The following is a 15,874-nucleotide window of genomic DNA, read 5'->3' as shown; positions in this document are numbered from 1 at the left end:
GGCTTGGGCTATGGCGGCAGCGGCGTCCTCTTCTTTGCTTAGAGCTTCTAGAGCATCGTCCAATTTGGCCTTTCTACGTGCAGCGGTTGCATTGGTGGCGTTCTGCTCCTCCTCTTCTATGCGCGCTCTTTCTGCCTTTACGGCTGCCTCTTTCCGACCATATTCGGCCCTGGCACGTGCGGCCTCTGCGGTGGCTCGCGCCTTGGTAGCGCTTGCGCTGGACGCGTTGGATTGCACTGATTTTGCTGACCTTGATGAATGCCTGGATGTGCTGGAGCGCTGTGATGCAGTTTCCAGCAAAAGGGCTTTTCTCTTACTCTCGGCTTCCGTGATAGAGGTTCGCACGCGGCTGTCACGTGTCAAGTCAATATTATGCTGTAAGTCCCTTTCGCGCAGGCTTTCGCCGGAGTTCGCCCTGGTCAAGTAAGTGACGTATGCCTCTGACAGCTCTTGGTAGCGTGCGTGATCTATCTTTAATTGAGTTATTGCCTGCTTGAGCTGTTGTACATAATTGCCAGCGCCGGCGACATTGCGTATCCCATGTGTGGTTGTTTCCCAGGCCAACTCTAATTTAGCGCGGTGCGCTTCAATGTCAGTTTCGTACTTTTCGCGGGCCTTTTGTGTCAGTGTGACTGTCCGTTTAGGCCTTGCGTCTGCCTGTGCCCTTTGCAGTTGCGCAGCGGTCTCTGTGTCTGAGTGATCGCTCTCCTGCGTGATGTCGGAGGATCTGACTTCTGCCATGCTGTAGGTGTGTGTAGGCCTTGAGCCAGTGCGTGTGGCGTGCGGTCTGTTACCTGCGTCAGCGATGGGCGACTGTCTCAGATGATGCCGAGCGGTGTCCGGCAGCGTTCAGCGTAGGGGCGGCTGTACTTCCAGGTGTCCGGTGGCTCTGACCCGTGTCCTGGCGGGTGTCCGGTAGCGTGGCCCTTGATGGCGCTAGCCGTGGGGACGTGCGCAGGGGGTAGGTGAGATGGTAGCTCCTCACTGTGCAGAGGGTGAACTCAAATAGAAAAAGGCGATCAAAGTTCTGTGTAAGATGCACTGTGTGACTGCAGCGCTGCTGCCTTGTGTGAAGTTGCAGGCTCTGTGAGCAGTGTAAATCTGCTTGCTTGTTTGTAAGGATGCAGGCTGTGTGCAGTTTGCTGTATAAAGTCTGCTGCCCTGTTTGGCAGTGTAAAGCTGCTTGCTTGTCTGTAAGGCTGCAGGCTGTGTACAGTTTGCTGTATAAAGTCTGCTGCCCTGTCTGGCAGTGTAAAGCTGCTTGCTTGTCTGTAAGGCTGCAGGCTGTGTGCAGTTTTCTGTATAAAGTCTGCTGCCCTGTCTGGCAGTGTAAAGCTGCTTGCTTGTCTTGGGGTGCAGAGACTATTCTGTATTAGCATAAAGTCTTTGAGTAGCAGCTCCTGTGTGTGTGATTCCCCAACACATGGTCTTTGTTTTACTTTCCTGAAACCAGGGTCACGAATGATGTATGAATAGTTCCAGTAAGCTTAACTCATGCCTTCCCACTTCCAAAGCACAAACAAGTCCTTTGTCTTTCTTAATTTTATTGAGGGAAAATCAAAGGAAGAAAGGTACTTGTAGATGTAGTGTAGGTAGAGAGTGCTTCTCTGTCTGAAGTGCAGTGTATCAAGGATGAGGCAGTGTAAAACAAAAAGGCCTTGCTGGGGTAAATAGTAGGCAGTTACTCACTCAGAGTCCAGGGTGAAAAGGAAGTGAGGGGCAAGGGTCACACTAGAAGGGAAGTGAGACGATACTAACTGTCAGCAAGGACAGGGGGGGTAGGAATAGCCCACTCTCAGTTAGGAGAGTAGGAGATGCAGGCAACCAACACAGGCTGTGTAAACAACATGTAACAATAATGTTGCCTTTTCACATGCAGCTAGCTGCTGGGACAGGGAAAATAACAGGCAGCTAAACTAGGGAGAAATGAATCCCATCAGCTGTAAAGGGAGACAGAGAATATGGAATCTAGTTCCAGGACAGTACGCAATAGGTCCAGAGCAGGTATATAAAGCGAAAATGTACTTAAAGTAAAGCACTACCTTTTTTCCACTTATCGATGTTTCGCTACAGGTAGGGAGCCAGTATTGCTGTTCAGGACGTGCTGACAGGTGCATGTGCGAGCTGCCGTTTGCCTATTGGGTGAGGGGAATCGGCGTGTCACTACTACGGCGGTCTGTAAGGCAGAATAAATGTCCGTACTCGCGAAGCAAGCGTACGGACACAGGGGTATGGTGCTGTTGAAAACATGTCCTTAAGTGTGTAGTCAGAAGGAAAAATATAAATGTGTTGAAAAACAATTTGAGATATTTCACCCTTTAACTTCCGTAGGGCCGTGACACCACTGCCCCTCCGACACACTGTGACTCATGACTGTTCCTCGTAGCTATCACTGATGAGGCGACTTGAGTGTACTTAAAGTGAGTGTCCTTAAACCGGGGTATGCCTGTATATACTGTATGTACGTACAGTATATATACAGTTGTGTGAAAAAGAAAGTACAGCCTCTTTGAATTCTATGGTTTTACATATCAGGACATAATAACAACCCTTTCCTGTTTTGCAATATACAGTTGTATGAAAAAGAAAGTACACCCTCTTTGAATTCCATGGTTTTACATATCGGGACATAATAACAATCATCTGTTCCTTAGCAGGTCTTAAAATTAGGTAAATACAACCTCAGATGAACTACAACAAATGACATATTACACCGTGTCATGATTTATTTAACAAAAATAAAGCCAAAATGGAGAAAACATGTGTGAAAAACTAAGTACACTTATGATTCAATAGCTTGTAGAACCACCTTTAGCAGCAATAACTTGAAGTAATTGTTTTCTGTATGACTTTATCAGTCTCTCACATCGTTGTGGAGGAATTTTGGCCCACTCTTCTTTACAACGTTGCTTCAGTTCATTGAGGTTTGTGGGCATTTGTTTATGCACAGCTCTCTTAAGGTCCAGCCACAGCATTTCAATCGGGTTGAGGTCTGGACTTTGACTGAGCCATTGCAACACCTTGATTCTTTTCTCTACCAGCCATTCAGTTGTAGATTTGCTGGTGTGCTTGGGATCATTGTCCTGTTGCATGATCCAGTTTCGGTCAAGCTTTAGCTGTCGGACAGATGGCCTCACATTTGACTCTAGAATACTTAGGTATACAGAGGAGTTCATGTTTGACTCAATCACTGCAAGGTTCCCAGGTCTTGTGGCTGCAAAACAAGCCCAAATCATCACATCTCCACCACCGTGTTTGACAGTTGGTATGAGGTGTTTGTGCTGATATGCTGTGTTTGGTTATCGCCAAACGTGGCGCTGTGCATTATGGTCAAACATCTCCACTTTGGTCTCGTCTGTCCAAAGGACATTTTCCAGAAGTCTTGTGGTTTGTTCAGATGCAACTTTGCAAACCTGAGCCGTGCTGCCATGTTCTTTATAGAGAGAGGAGGCTTTCTCCTGGCAACCCTTCCAAACAAACCATACTTGTTCAGTCTTTTTCTAATTGTACTGTCATGAACTTTAACATTTAACATGCTAAGTGAAGCCTGTAGAGTCTGAGATGTAACTCTTGTTTTTTTTTGCAATTTCTCTGAGCATTGCACGGTCTGATCTTGGGGTTAATTTGCTGTGACGTACACTCCTGGGAAGATTGGCAACTCTCTTGAATGTTTTCCACATTTGAATAATCTTTCTCACTGTAGAATGATGGACTTTAAATTGTTTGGAAATGACCTTATAACCCTTCCCAGATTGATGGGCAGCAACAATTGCTTCTCTAAGATCATTGCTGATGTATTTCCTCATTGGCATTGTGTTAACACACACCTGAATGCTCCATACCAGCAAACTGCTAAAACTTTGGCTTTTATAGAGGTGGTCACACTTGCTGATGATCAATTAATCAAGGGCATTTGATTAGCAGCACCTGTCTGCTACTTAGTATCTTAATTCCTATGGAAGCAGTAAGGGTGTACTTAGTTTTTCACACATAGCTTCTCCATCTTGGTTTTATTTTTTGTTAAATAAATCATGACACGGTGTAATATGTCATTTGTTGTAGTTCATCTGAGGTTGTATTTACCTAATTTTAAGACCTGCTAAGGAACAGATGATTGTTATTATGTCCCGATATGTAAAACCATGGAATTCAAAGAGGGTGTACTTTCTTTTTCACACAACTGTATATTGCAAAACAGGAAAGGGTTTATTACTACACTTCTGCAGTAACAGTTACTCAACAGTCTTCTGCCGGATACAGACAGTCAGCTCAGCTCTCACTGAAGATGTTTCTTGGACCATCACTATAAGCCAAGGGCACCCGCAGCCGTCCTAGCCCTTCCCCACCTCTCTAGCGGAGGCAGAGGTATGGTCCACACTCACTCTCCCCCGCAGGGAAGAGCACATGGGTAGGTCCTAATCTCAGGCTCCCAAATGTGTAACCTGCCTTCCTCAGAGGGGGGTCCTGCCCTTAAGTACAGCCAAAGGGCGGGCACCCCGTTGTCCCAGCTACAATAGGATGAACCATCCCCTGCTGTCACTCATGTGCAGTATCAAGGGTGAAGGGGAAAACCCCATACCAACTACTGGCAACCTGATAATACCAGGGTTTACTGCCAGCCCATTGGGTAGAATAGTAGCCAGGGGGGACCCCGCTACACACATAAAGACTAGGTACTGGGGGGGATGGAGGAAATGAGAGACAGTCGACGGTGGCGTGGCAGGTAGGGTTGCCAGGTGGCTTCTCCAAAAATAAAGGACACAATAGGGAAAGATGCGACTACCCCCCAACACACATAAAAAAATACAACGCCCCAACACATATAAAAAAAAATATAACCCCCAACACATATAAAAAAAATACACCCCCATACATATAAAAAAATACACCTCCCCCAATACATATAAAAAATATACACCCACCCCCAATACATTTAAAAATATACATCCACCCCCAATACATATAAAAATATACATCCACCCCCAATACATATATAAATATACACCACCTCCCCAATACATATACAAATATACACCCACATCCCCAATACATATACAAATATACACCCACATCCCCAAAACATATACAAATATACACCCAGCCCCCCAATACATATAAAAATATACACCCACCTACCCAACACATATAAAAATATACACCCACCCCCATTACATATAAAAATATACAACCACCCCCCCAATACATATAAAATTCAGGCTTACCTTGGGGATGGTCTCAGGTCGGGGCTGTTGGCTGCGGGGGGGGGGACAGTGGCTGCGGAGGGGTGGTGGCAGCGGGGGGGCTGGCAGCCGGTCAGAGCAGTTGCTGCCGCCCTCGGCTCTCCCCCAGCTGCAGGCTTCTCCCTCACTGTCTGTCCCATGACGAGGTGTCTGATGCTAACGCGCGCCAGGCATCCCTCTCACGTCGGCGCGCACCGGAAGCTGAGCTCAGCTGACTTCCGGCACTGATGTCAGAGAGACCTGGCGCATGTCAGCATCAGACACCTCAGCGTGCGACAGACAGTGCGGGAGAAGCCTGTAGCTGAGGGAGAGCCGGGGCCGGCGGCAACTGCTCTGGCAGGCTGCCTGCCCCCCGCAGCCACCTTACGTTCGGAGAGAGGTAATACCGGACACATACATGTTCAGTACAGTATTACCTCTCCTTTTATACCGGAAGCAGGGGCAAAATACTGGGCTGTCCAGTTCAAAACCGGACACCTGGTAACCCTAGTGGCAGGAGTTGTTAATTACTAACTATACATTGAACTTACCTTTTATTTGTTGTCCAAGTTCTAGGAAAGAAATGCGTTGCAGATAAAGAAATGTTACATTGAAACAATGTTTTGACCAAAGTTTAATAGTTTAGCTTTATATAAAATAAAAAGACGAAAGTCATACAAACCTGTAAATGGAAAATAACCTGATATGACCAAAGATATATTGACCATTTATGATCTTAACAAATGTTGACAAATATATGTAATGCAAGGCTTTCAATAAAAGTACAGACTGCAGAACAAAGCTGCAATATTCTATAGTGTAGGAAAAACAAGATGATTTCATAGATTGATGTTAACTATATTATATCTGTAGAAATGCTGTCCCCTTCCCTCCCCTCCTAATCCCTCCCCAAAATGTGATATTACCAGACTATATGTATCAATGTACTCCCCCCCCCCTATTTCTTTTATGTATCCCCTCCCCTTATCTTTGAAAAATTATCAATAAAAACTTAAGTAATAAAAAAAAAAATACAGTATGAACAACTCTCATATTGGTCAACTTTTCTAATGTATCTCAATGGTGAAGTTTTTTTTAACATATTGTTTTAAAGGAGAAAATATTGAGACCAATATTGATTTTCTTTATCAAATAATATTTTAAAGCAGCAATATCATTTTTAATTTTTTTTTCTGTGTGTGTGTGTTGCTTTTTTTGTGAGGTTTTTTCCCCCGGAGAATTTGGACCGGGGCTAAACCGTGTTTTGGGGACCCCCAGGTTTCCAAGATCCTTACAGTTCTTGGTGCCTGTATTCTCCTCCCTTTCCGGGGAAGCAAAATAACTGCCAAAGTTCAAGCCAGTAAGAAGCCACAGCATATGACGTCCTATTGGATGATTGCAAACACCATATTTAAAAAAAATAAGAAATCGGCACCCCAAAACTGTACGTATCTTGTGAACCGTGGAGTTACCCGAGCTGGTTAAGCTCCAATGACCCCCTGGTTTAAATACTGCAGAAAAAAATACCTACATTTGGTGAGATTGCTGCTTTAAGTGTTTAACTTTTTCAACGTTGCTAATTAAAAGGGAAAAAAAGGTACACGACTTTCGGGTTCATTTTGCATTGAAATTTAAAGGGCTATTGGAAAGTAGGACAGCCAGTGGATAGCAGTGTCAGAGATGAAAGATACACCTGCTTTCCTCCCTTTTTAGTGCCTTTATGAAGATCTGAGAATGGCCCATGAGGTGACATTCAAATGGCCTTTGTGCCATTCTTGGTATGACATGCTTTGTTTTGCTCTGCCATTTTTAGTTAATCTGTCCCCTGGTTCATGGGGAACACAGTTCGGGTAAGCAGGAAGAGATCAGGGACATGCAATTAACAGCTTTGGGCCATGCAACATTTTTGCAGTGTAATGAATCATTTAAAAAACTTCAGAGAATCAATGCTCTCCCCATTATCAAACTATGTGTGAAAGTTTATAAACAATATGGAATTGCACATTTAGGGATGGTAACACCAGTCCCCAAGGGCCACAACTAGGTCAGGTTTTAAGGCTATCCCTGCTTCAGCACAGGTGACTCAATCAGTGGTTCAGTCGAAGTCTGGGTTAAATATTTAGATTTGATAACATTTCTTTCTGTCCCCCTGTGCAGGAAGCATTGCTGTAATTACAATAGTTGTCATTGTAATTGTCTTGGTGGTGTTTGGAGGGGCGGCCTTCTGGAAATTCAGGTAAGTGTGCAGTGATTTTTTCAGACTTCATGGATAGGTTCTGTGCTGTGTACTGGAAAGATTGCACAGCAACAGGCTCTCTGCCTTATTCCTCAGCACCACACTAGCTACCTCCACTGTAGCTGTGGTTTAGTGACATCTTAGGGTACCTAAAGCAAAACGGTGTCTCAGTCTAACCTCCATCCACAAAAAACATTAGACCTCATTCTCTTTATGTTTCTTTATTCTTGTCAATGTCTAAGACACCGGACTGTGTGCCACAGTAGACAACTTTTTAAAATATGGGTACATGTTTATAGCCAGAAGTTATCCTTTAGTGCCGGGTTGTATGCTGTATGTTTGTTATATAACTGCCTAGTGAATCCTACATGAATGTTCATTGCAATACAGTTTCTGTTAACACTAACTATGCATGTTTTACAATAGGTACAGTATTACATGATTTTAAAAAAAAAAAGTCTTACTAAATATGGAATTACATCTAAGATAAAGTACCCTCTTATTGCCACATATTTTTAAGCCATTTAGTGAGAAGACTCTAAAAAAATTATATTTCAGCTCTTCTTTTTTGGGAGCGGCATAGCAACAGACAATAATCACATCCACAGTGTGCAGGCTCAATGTTAGAGCACAGTAGTGCCACCTGCATTTCTCTGGGAGCCGTGGTCATTAGTAAAGACTGGGCTAAATTGGGAGTTGATAGTTGGTTCACATTAGATCACACAGGGACAGACTAATCCTCTTACACTTACGACTATTTTAGTCGTCACTGGTGACAGGAATGCACACTATAATTAGATGTGTTTGGAAACCTGACAGATAACCGAAGCTGGTCTTAAGAATTTGTTCTCGTGTTTGTGCTTAGATATAAATGTTCAAATAAACATGTTAACAATAGAGGAATGCATCCATTTTTGAAGCTATGTACAGTATTACAAATAAATCTACGTCTCGCTTTAAAAATATAAATGATCAGTACTGTATAAACATGGGATATTTTGATATATCAAACTGATTTATATATATATATATATATATATATATATATATATATATATATATAGCAACTGTAAATATTACTGTATGTTCATTTGCATGTCTCAGACAGGTCTGCAACCCTGTCTTTCCCCATTGTCGCCCAGCATACAGCGCTTCCACTGCAGCAAGGGATTCTGGGAAATTTACCCACCATAACCTTAATAATAGTGGTGATTATATATCTATATATATAGATATATATACCGGTATTTATATATGCTAACGATACCACGTTAGTTCCACAAAATCAGGAGACAGCTCTCAGTCTTAAGCAGGGAAAATATATATTAATAATATATACACACACAAACACTGTATATTTGTATTCATTTCTTGCATAAAAGTTATTTAACACATTCTGGTTATGCAGACAAATCTTGTACAATTATGAGACAATTATGATCTGTCCCCCTGGCTCTTAGGGAACAGATGTGTTGAAAGGAAAAATCCCATTAAAAATAAAATGACATGTCTTCTCTGATATATCTGATGCATTTTATTGCACCAGAATTGTACCAGCCTTGCCTTGAATCATAGATCCCATAGGCAGTAAGCAGTTGATATTTGCTTGTTTACACAGTGCAAGAATGTTCTCTCACATCAATTTGCTCCTGCGTGGAATGAAAGATGCTCTCTAATCATCTTAACCTCACCTCAGATATGGCAGATATATAAATGAAAGGACAGGGGCACTGATGTGATGCAAACTGTTATCATCCCATTAAAATGATGTGCCAAGTACGTAACTCCCCGTAACGTAACTGTAAACATTACACAATTTGCTTACTGCCAATGACAATGCTGCAGTTAAATGGCAGCAGGTATAGTCTGCTTTATCCACAAGAAGCAGCACTGCACTTAGTGCCTTCACAATATTCTTACTAGATCAGTTGTGTGTACATGTTCTATCCTCCTCCTGCCCCTTCTCACGAGCAGCACTAAATAAATGGTAGGTTCTGACCTCCAAAAATACAGCCACTGGTAAACAGCTGCACACTATGAACAGCCAGCAAAACCTCTTCCTGACTGCCTATTCTAGTCACAGTGCAGTCAATATTTAGGCTGGCATCAGAGAATCTCTTTGGCTTCTAAGTAGATGGCTATCTGATGTGGAAATGCTGCAGCGACATATTGCATTTGTAATTACATCTCCAACGTGAGCAACAGTCCAGAGTACATGGAAATGGGTTCATCATCAAAAGAAAAAAAGGATTAAATAACTCTATGAGAGAGTTATGAGCCAGCGCTATGAACCAGGGCTGCCAACTTTGAGAAATTCACATGAGGGACATATTCCTTCTGTTCCTCATACCAATTGAAGGAGTGTCTGCAGTACAGTAAAATGGAGGACGGGATGGAGAGATTTATTATGCTGTCTTTTCAATAAGGACTCGGCAGCCTTAAATGACATATTAACCGACAGTAAATAAGGGCCAGAGAATCCGGTAATGCAAAAGTCCTCTAGCATAAATAAAGTAAAATATCTGTATTATAACACTGCATACTCCCTGTGTGACTGCACCTTGTGTCTGTCTGCTGTGATTCTTTTTTTTTATGGTAACTGTCCTATACGTCTGTTAATATCTCTGCCATCTTCCTACCTTTCTCGCCAGTAGAAAGTGAACGTCAGTGAATCCTGGCATTGACGCTACGATAATAAACATTTGAATGTGTTTTTATTCATGGTATCATTAAACATCATGTGATCTATAATAATATAATTACATGTACGAAGATCATCGTTTTAGTGGGGGGGGTTTGTATGTGTTTCTCACCCTATATCACGGATTATTTAACATTTTTCAAATGGAAATGGCTTATAGGGAAGAAGTAAATAAAAAGGGAAGAATAATGTAGACACCGCCTTTCCCCTTCTTTTTTCTTTTCCTTAAAAAAAACTAAAAAAATTAAAACAAACTCCAGATTCACAGCATCAAAATGAAAAATACAAAACACATGGAATTGGTGTCACATGGGGAAGGGAACTGGGGATATCAGGCAGCTTTCAGTTTGTTTGTTACAGTCAATGTTATATGATTACGTATTAACGATAATGTTAAAGATACATTATGAGTATAGATATATACATTATATATATTTTCTCGGTTACGTCCTGGGGGAGGCTAGTGTAGTGGTAATAAACAAAGTTTCTCACTTTCTTTTCTTAAATATTCTGTTCTGTAGGCATGCATCTTATGGAAGACTACAAGAAGATCAAGATTATGGGTCCTTGGGAAACTACAACAATCCTCTTTATGATGACTCTTGAAAGATGGATACAAGTTTGATGAAGAACAAAAAATACGTTAACTATTGGTGTTGTTTTGCTGGGTACAACCAGCTCATATGCTTTTACATTAAATTCTCAGTCCAGCTGAAATGACCTATCGCGCTTTACCTTTTCATTTGCCAGACGTGCAATGAACTCTAAATATGTTGGAAGACTAAAAATAAAATGTGTATGGACTGAAAATCAAAGTTAACATACTATAATACAACATACAGTGGGTTTATTCACAAAGCACTAGCTTAGGGGTAGCCAACTGCAGTCCTCAAGGGTCAGTTTTTTGAGGATAACCCTGCTTCAGCACAGGTGGCTTAATCAGTGGCTCTATGACTTAGCCACCTGCACAGAAGCATAGATATCCCAAAAACTTGACCTGTTGGTGGTCCTTGATGACTGGAGTTGGCCACCCCTGCACTAGCTACACTGTCCACAGTAAACCCATTCACTTCACTTCAATCAGCTGATGGTTATGATGATCCAGAATCTCACTTTCAACACAATATCCTTAATTCTCTTAAAAATCCCACAGCTCAAGTGCACTACACCAATGCATCTCAAAAACAAAGATGGGAGTATTAAAATAGAGATTGTAGATAACTATTCTTTCATGTCACTTTTCTACTTTGAGATGGTTTTTTTTTCACCATTCAATATTCTCACGTGTGTGTGTGGGATTTTGAAATTGATCAGAATCAGATCAAGTCAGCTCACCGCTCCTTTCTCACTTTTTCATTCTACCATGGGTTTTTTTTCTAATGAGCATACACATTTAACAACCCAAGTAGGTAGAGGCATTCCATATCCCTGAATAAAAACACGGTGTTCCATGCTGGAAGTTGGTTATATAAGGAATAGGGAAATCTTCTGGCCTTGGAGGAAATCAGCACAACAGAGCATCATTAATGAAGACTAGACACCTTGTATTTATCATGGATTTCTAAAATGTTCAAGGAAGCTGCTCTTTGATCTGCTTTCCATTTGGTAACTATGCTGTGCTGAAGTAGATCTCAAATTATTACCATGTCAGTTTACCATATTTAGAAGAATATGTTTGGCCCCGGCGTAGCTTCCGGATTTACATGGCTCCTTGCATATAACTCTTAATATGCCATGTGCTACTATTGCAACATAACATGAACAAAAAAAAAAGCAACTTTGTACTCCCAACTTTCCATAATGCTAAGCCTTTTTCATGATTGAGTACTGTGAAAATCATGCAATTCATAATGATTTACCTATACAAAAACAAATCCTTTGTGCCTCACCCCTATATTTACATCTATTACCTGCATATTTTGCACACTGAATGTATTTCAAACATTTGGACTATTACACATATTTAAACACAAACACTGGAAGTATTACAATTAAGTTACTATGTTATGTGTGCCTTGTACATTGCATCGACTATTGTACAGATGTAGCTGGCATTATTGCACCTGCTGGGGGCGTCGGCAGGTGCAGTCGTGTGTAAGCCACGCCCTTTTTTCACGCACGGTTAATGCCTTAACAACGATGGCTGCTCCCACCAGCGTGTTGTGTATATCCTGCTGCAACGAGCCAGCGGGAGCAATAACTGCTCATACATCTGTAGGTACACAGGTTTCTGCCTGGGTGCCTCCCATTGTGTGGTGTGAACAGAAACATTGTTTTTTTTAAGAAAGTGTTGGATGACCCTACAAACCCTTCAAAAATGTCACAGAATCTTAACATTTTCCCCAAGTGTTTCACAAAATGTAAATCAGAAATAGAAATTAATATGACGGTAAAAATATATTCACATTATGGCCAAATCACGAGAGCTATCAAAGTAATGGGCTGCTAATTAGGGCACTACCACTTGATCCCTAAAAGAAAAGTATACATTTCTTGCTCATTAAACACAACAATCTGTAATAAATATATGTATAAATCACCTTGAGAGTACACCATTGGTTTGTTAATTTCAGTAAATAAATTGCTGAGGCTTATAATGTGCTGTGATTTGTCCTCTGCCTTTTTTCTTTGTGTTTCTTTAGCAATTTAATGAAAACTCCCCATTTATCAAAGGAGAAGTTGAGGTTTACTAGCTATAAAATGCAGATGGTTTTAAAGGGTCCTTAAATACAGTAACATGCTCCACTCCTTTCCCTCTTACATATGTATATGTAGCCAGGTCCCCTCTGGCTCCCCTAGTCCCACTTTCCCCCTCCTTTACCTCCGTTATGGTAGGGGTGCTTGCGGGTGGCGACGGGCTGGCCGGCGACACCCTTTGCAGGGCGTCGCCATGTTTAAAGTGTTTGCGCATGTGCGGAGTGTCGCGCGTACGCAGAAGGTGTTCGGTGGCCATGTTGGGGTTGGCGCGAGGTTCGCACATGCGCAGTCAGTGTGTGGAGTCCCGGCGGCCATTACAGATTGTACAGCCACAGATAGTGCTAGTGGCGGCCATTACAGCATCGCGCATGCGCGGTAGACATAGCGCACGCGGCCCCAATGAAAGGCTCCCAAGGGACTACAACTCCCAGCAGCTCCAGGGGCTGGAGCCCAGGTGATGCCATGGAGCCAGTGCAAGAGTCAGCTTCCCCTGAGCAGAGAGATAAATTGTTGTGCACTGAGTCAAGAAGTCAGTAGAAGCTGGGACACAGGGGAGGTGTATATGTGCAGGGAGGCATGTAGCCTTTGCACTAGGCCAGAGATCTCCCCTAGACCACAGCTAGGCCCTACTCACATTCTAGTGTGGTTGCTACAGGAACAGGCCCTTAGATAGGGACCCTGGCCCTTTAGTTGTTTGTTAGTTATGGGACACAGCCAGAACGCTACGGGGCCCTGAAGGTTGTGGTCTGGGACCAGACCCTGTCCAGTTGCAGAGACGGTTTCCACAGTGGGATCATCTTTCCGGACATCATCCCACGCGGAGGCGGAATCGTCGCAGGATCAGAGGATCCACTTATCTTCACGTCAGCGCGCGCGGGTGTGGACACACCCGGCAGGTACCATTATACACCAAGTGCACCAACTATATCCTCATCTAGTACGGCGCTGATCACGCCTAAGGGTTGTGGGACTGTTGGGACTTTGGGTACATGGTGTGGGGTGAAGGCCCTGCGAGTGTGGGGTGAAGGCCCTATCTCTAGTCATAGAGTTTAGTATTTAGGGTTATCTGTTATATCTATGTTCAGTAAAGGCCTTTCTATTTTTACAAAGCTATGTGTCCTGTGAGGGGCTGCTTCCACTCTGCTGGGATCCCTCACAGGTGGAGGCGCTGCACCATATGGTAAGAGTAATTCACCCCAGGCTCCCAGCGGCGGAGGCTTAGGCTCCTGTGAGCCAACAGATAAAGGGCAGCACCAGTAGCATAATTACCGCCTACCCCCAGATCTCAGGAGTGGGGGAAACTGGGCTACATATATTAATATATATATATATATTGAATTAGCAAATTAATTTGACTGCAACATGTCGTGTTAAACGACTAAGTGGCGCTTCCTCAGGGGTGTTGGAATTGTGAGTTGCTTGAGCCTGATAGATATTTATACATTTCGAATTTAACCCTATAAAATACATTGAAAATAATTCCTCCGTAATTAGTCCATTAATTGTTCAGAGGTAGTCCACTGATTAGTCATAGTAAAAAGGTGGTGATAAGGAGGTTTAAATAGTGCACTTAATTGATATACCGGTACATTGTATTGCACTAAATAGATGTCTATTAACCACAAAACAATTACATATATACTGAGTAGACATATAGCAAAAATACATTTCAGATGGAAATCTATAATAAAACAAATGACGAAAAAGAGCCCAATTTCCAAGAAGACAGAAGGGGGATATAAACATGCACAGCTGTTAATCAGATTAAAATCGAACATAAAGTTATTAATTAATAGAAACCCAAACTTGTATAGATAGCATTAGCAGATTGCATACATGTTATGGGTTAATGTATATCTAAAAGATATATAACGTCTAGGGGATTTTAGTTATAATGTGTAAATCACCAAGAAAAAATAATCATTCATTTTGGCGATTGATTGAAGTACATCTCCATGTATATTACCTTTTTATATTTATAGCATTTCGATTCGAATAAGCTTAAGTAATTATGTAACAAACAGATCCTTATAGGATTTCCTTGTAGGGTCACATCAATAGAAAAGTACCATATTAGCCACATAGAAATGGTTCATATCTATGTTCAATAATAACTAAGGGTCTCATAGCATTGGGTTACAATGCTATTATTTTTTTCGTTGGGTTTGAACTCACACACTTATTTTTGTGACATTATCCATATTAGTCAAGCGCCATAAGAGTCGTTTTTCCAGCTTAGTCCACTGTCTGATTTCCCAAGGGAGCTCATGGACTTAATTATGGTTCATGGACTTTGATTTGTTATTTCATGTGCACTTTGAATGTTCTTTAGCACTGTTCATCTATATATGCTATAACTAGTGCTTTACACACATTTCACTTCACAATTTAATACTAATGCCTTTTTTCCTGTACTCCCAATTTGGGTGCTCCATGCAGTCACACTATGGGCTGATTTAAGAATTGAAGATGTTGCTTATAATGGTCAAGGTCACTACACAGTCACAACAAAGTGGAGAGATATGTAGTCTCCAAGGGTACAATGATGCAATGGTATGTAGACTAATTCTCAGTATGAGCCTTTAAAACTGAAGCTGGGAGATGCAGTGCTCCAATTCAACATTACATTGACACTGTAGCGCTGAGTTCTAGTAGCTGTATTGTTCAATCAGTGTAGTATCTATTAATGCACCCAGGGCCGCCAAGAGGGAGGGACAGAGGGTACGGGCGTCCTGGGCCCGTTGAGTCAGGGGGGCCCGGCCGCCGCCGGGCCCACCGTGTGTCAGAAAAAAAAAGTGTAAATAAAAATGAGGAAAGGGGATCCAATCAGGGCCCTCCTCACGGGCGGGGAGTGGGACGGACTTACAAGTTAATATAAGCAACTGCACAGGCAGGAGAAGTGAGTTTGAATGTTCCCAGCTGTGCAGCTGCTTATTCACATACAACATAAACGTTAAGAACATTCTCACTTATCTGTACTGTGAGTGTGTGTGTCTCTGTACAGTATGTGTGTGTCTGTGA

The 15,874-nt window shown here is 42.3% G+C and overlaps 1 protein-coding gene across 2 annotated transcripts in view; it reads left to right on the top strand.

Moving 5' to 3' along the window:
- Positions 1-12,758, top strand: part of PARM1 (prostate androgen-regulated mucin-like protein 1) — a 100,973-nt gene extending 88,215 nt beyond the window's left edge. For both annotated transcript variants that reach the window (XM_075565414.1, XM_075565405.1), the window contains exons 3-4: positions 7,377-7,455; positions 10,678-12,758. In XM_075565414.1, the coding sequence (XP_075421529.1) occupies positions 7,377-7,455; positions 10,678-10,762 (164 nt within the window). In that variant the 3' untranslated portion in view covers positions 10,763-12,758. The remainder of the gene's footprint in view (positions 1-7,376; positions 7,456-10,677) is intronic.
- Positions 12,759-15,874: the final 3,116 nt, after the last annotated feature.

Source organism: Ascaphus truei, chromosome 1, assembly GCF_040206685.1.
Source record: "Ascaphus truei isolate aAscTru1 chromosome 1, aAscTru1.hap1, whole genome shotgun sequence".
Lineage (NCBI taxonomy): Eukaryota > Metazoa > Chordata > Amphibia > Anura > Ascaphidae > Ascaphus > Ascaphus truei.
Note: the sequence above shows the minus strand (reverse complement) of the source record. Positions and strands in the feature narration are given on the sequence as shown.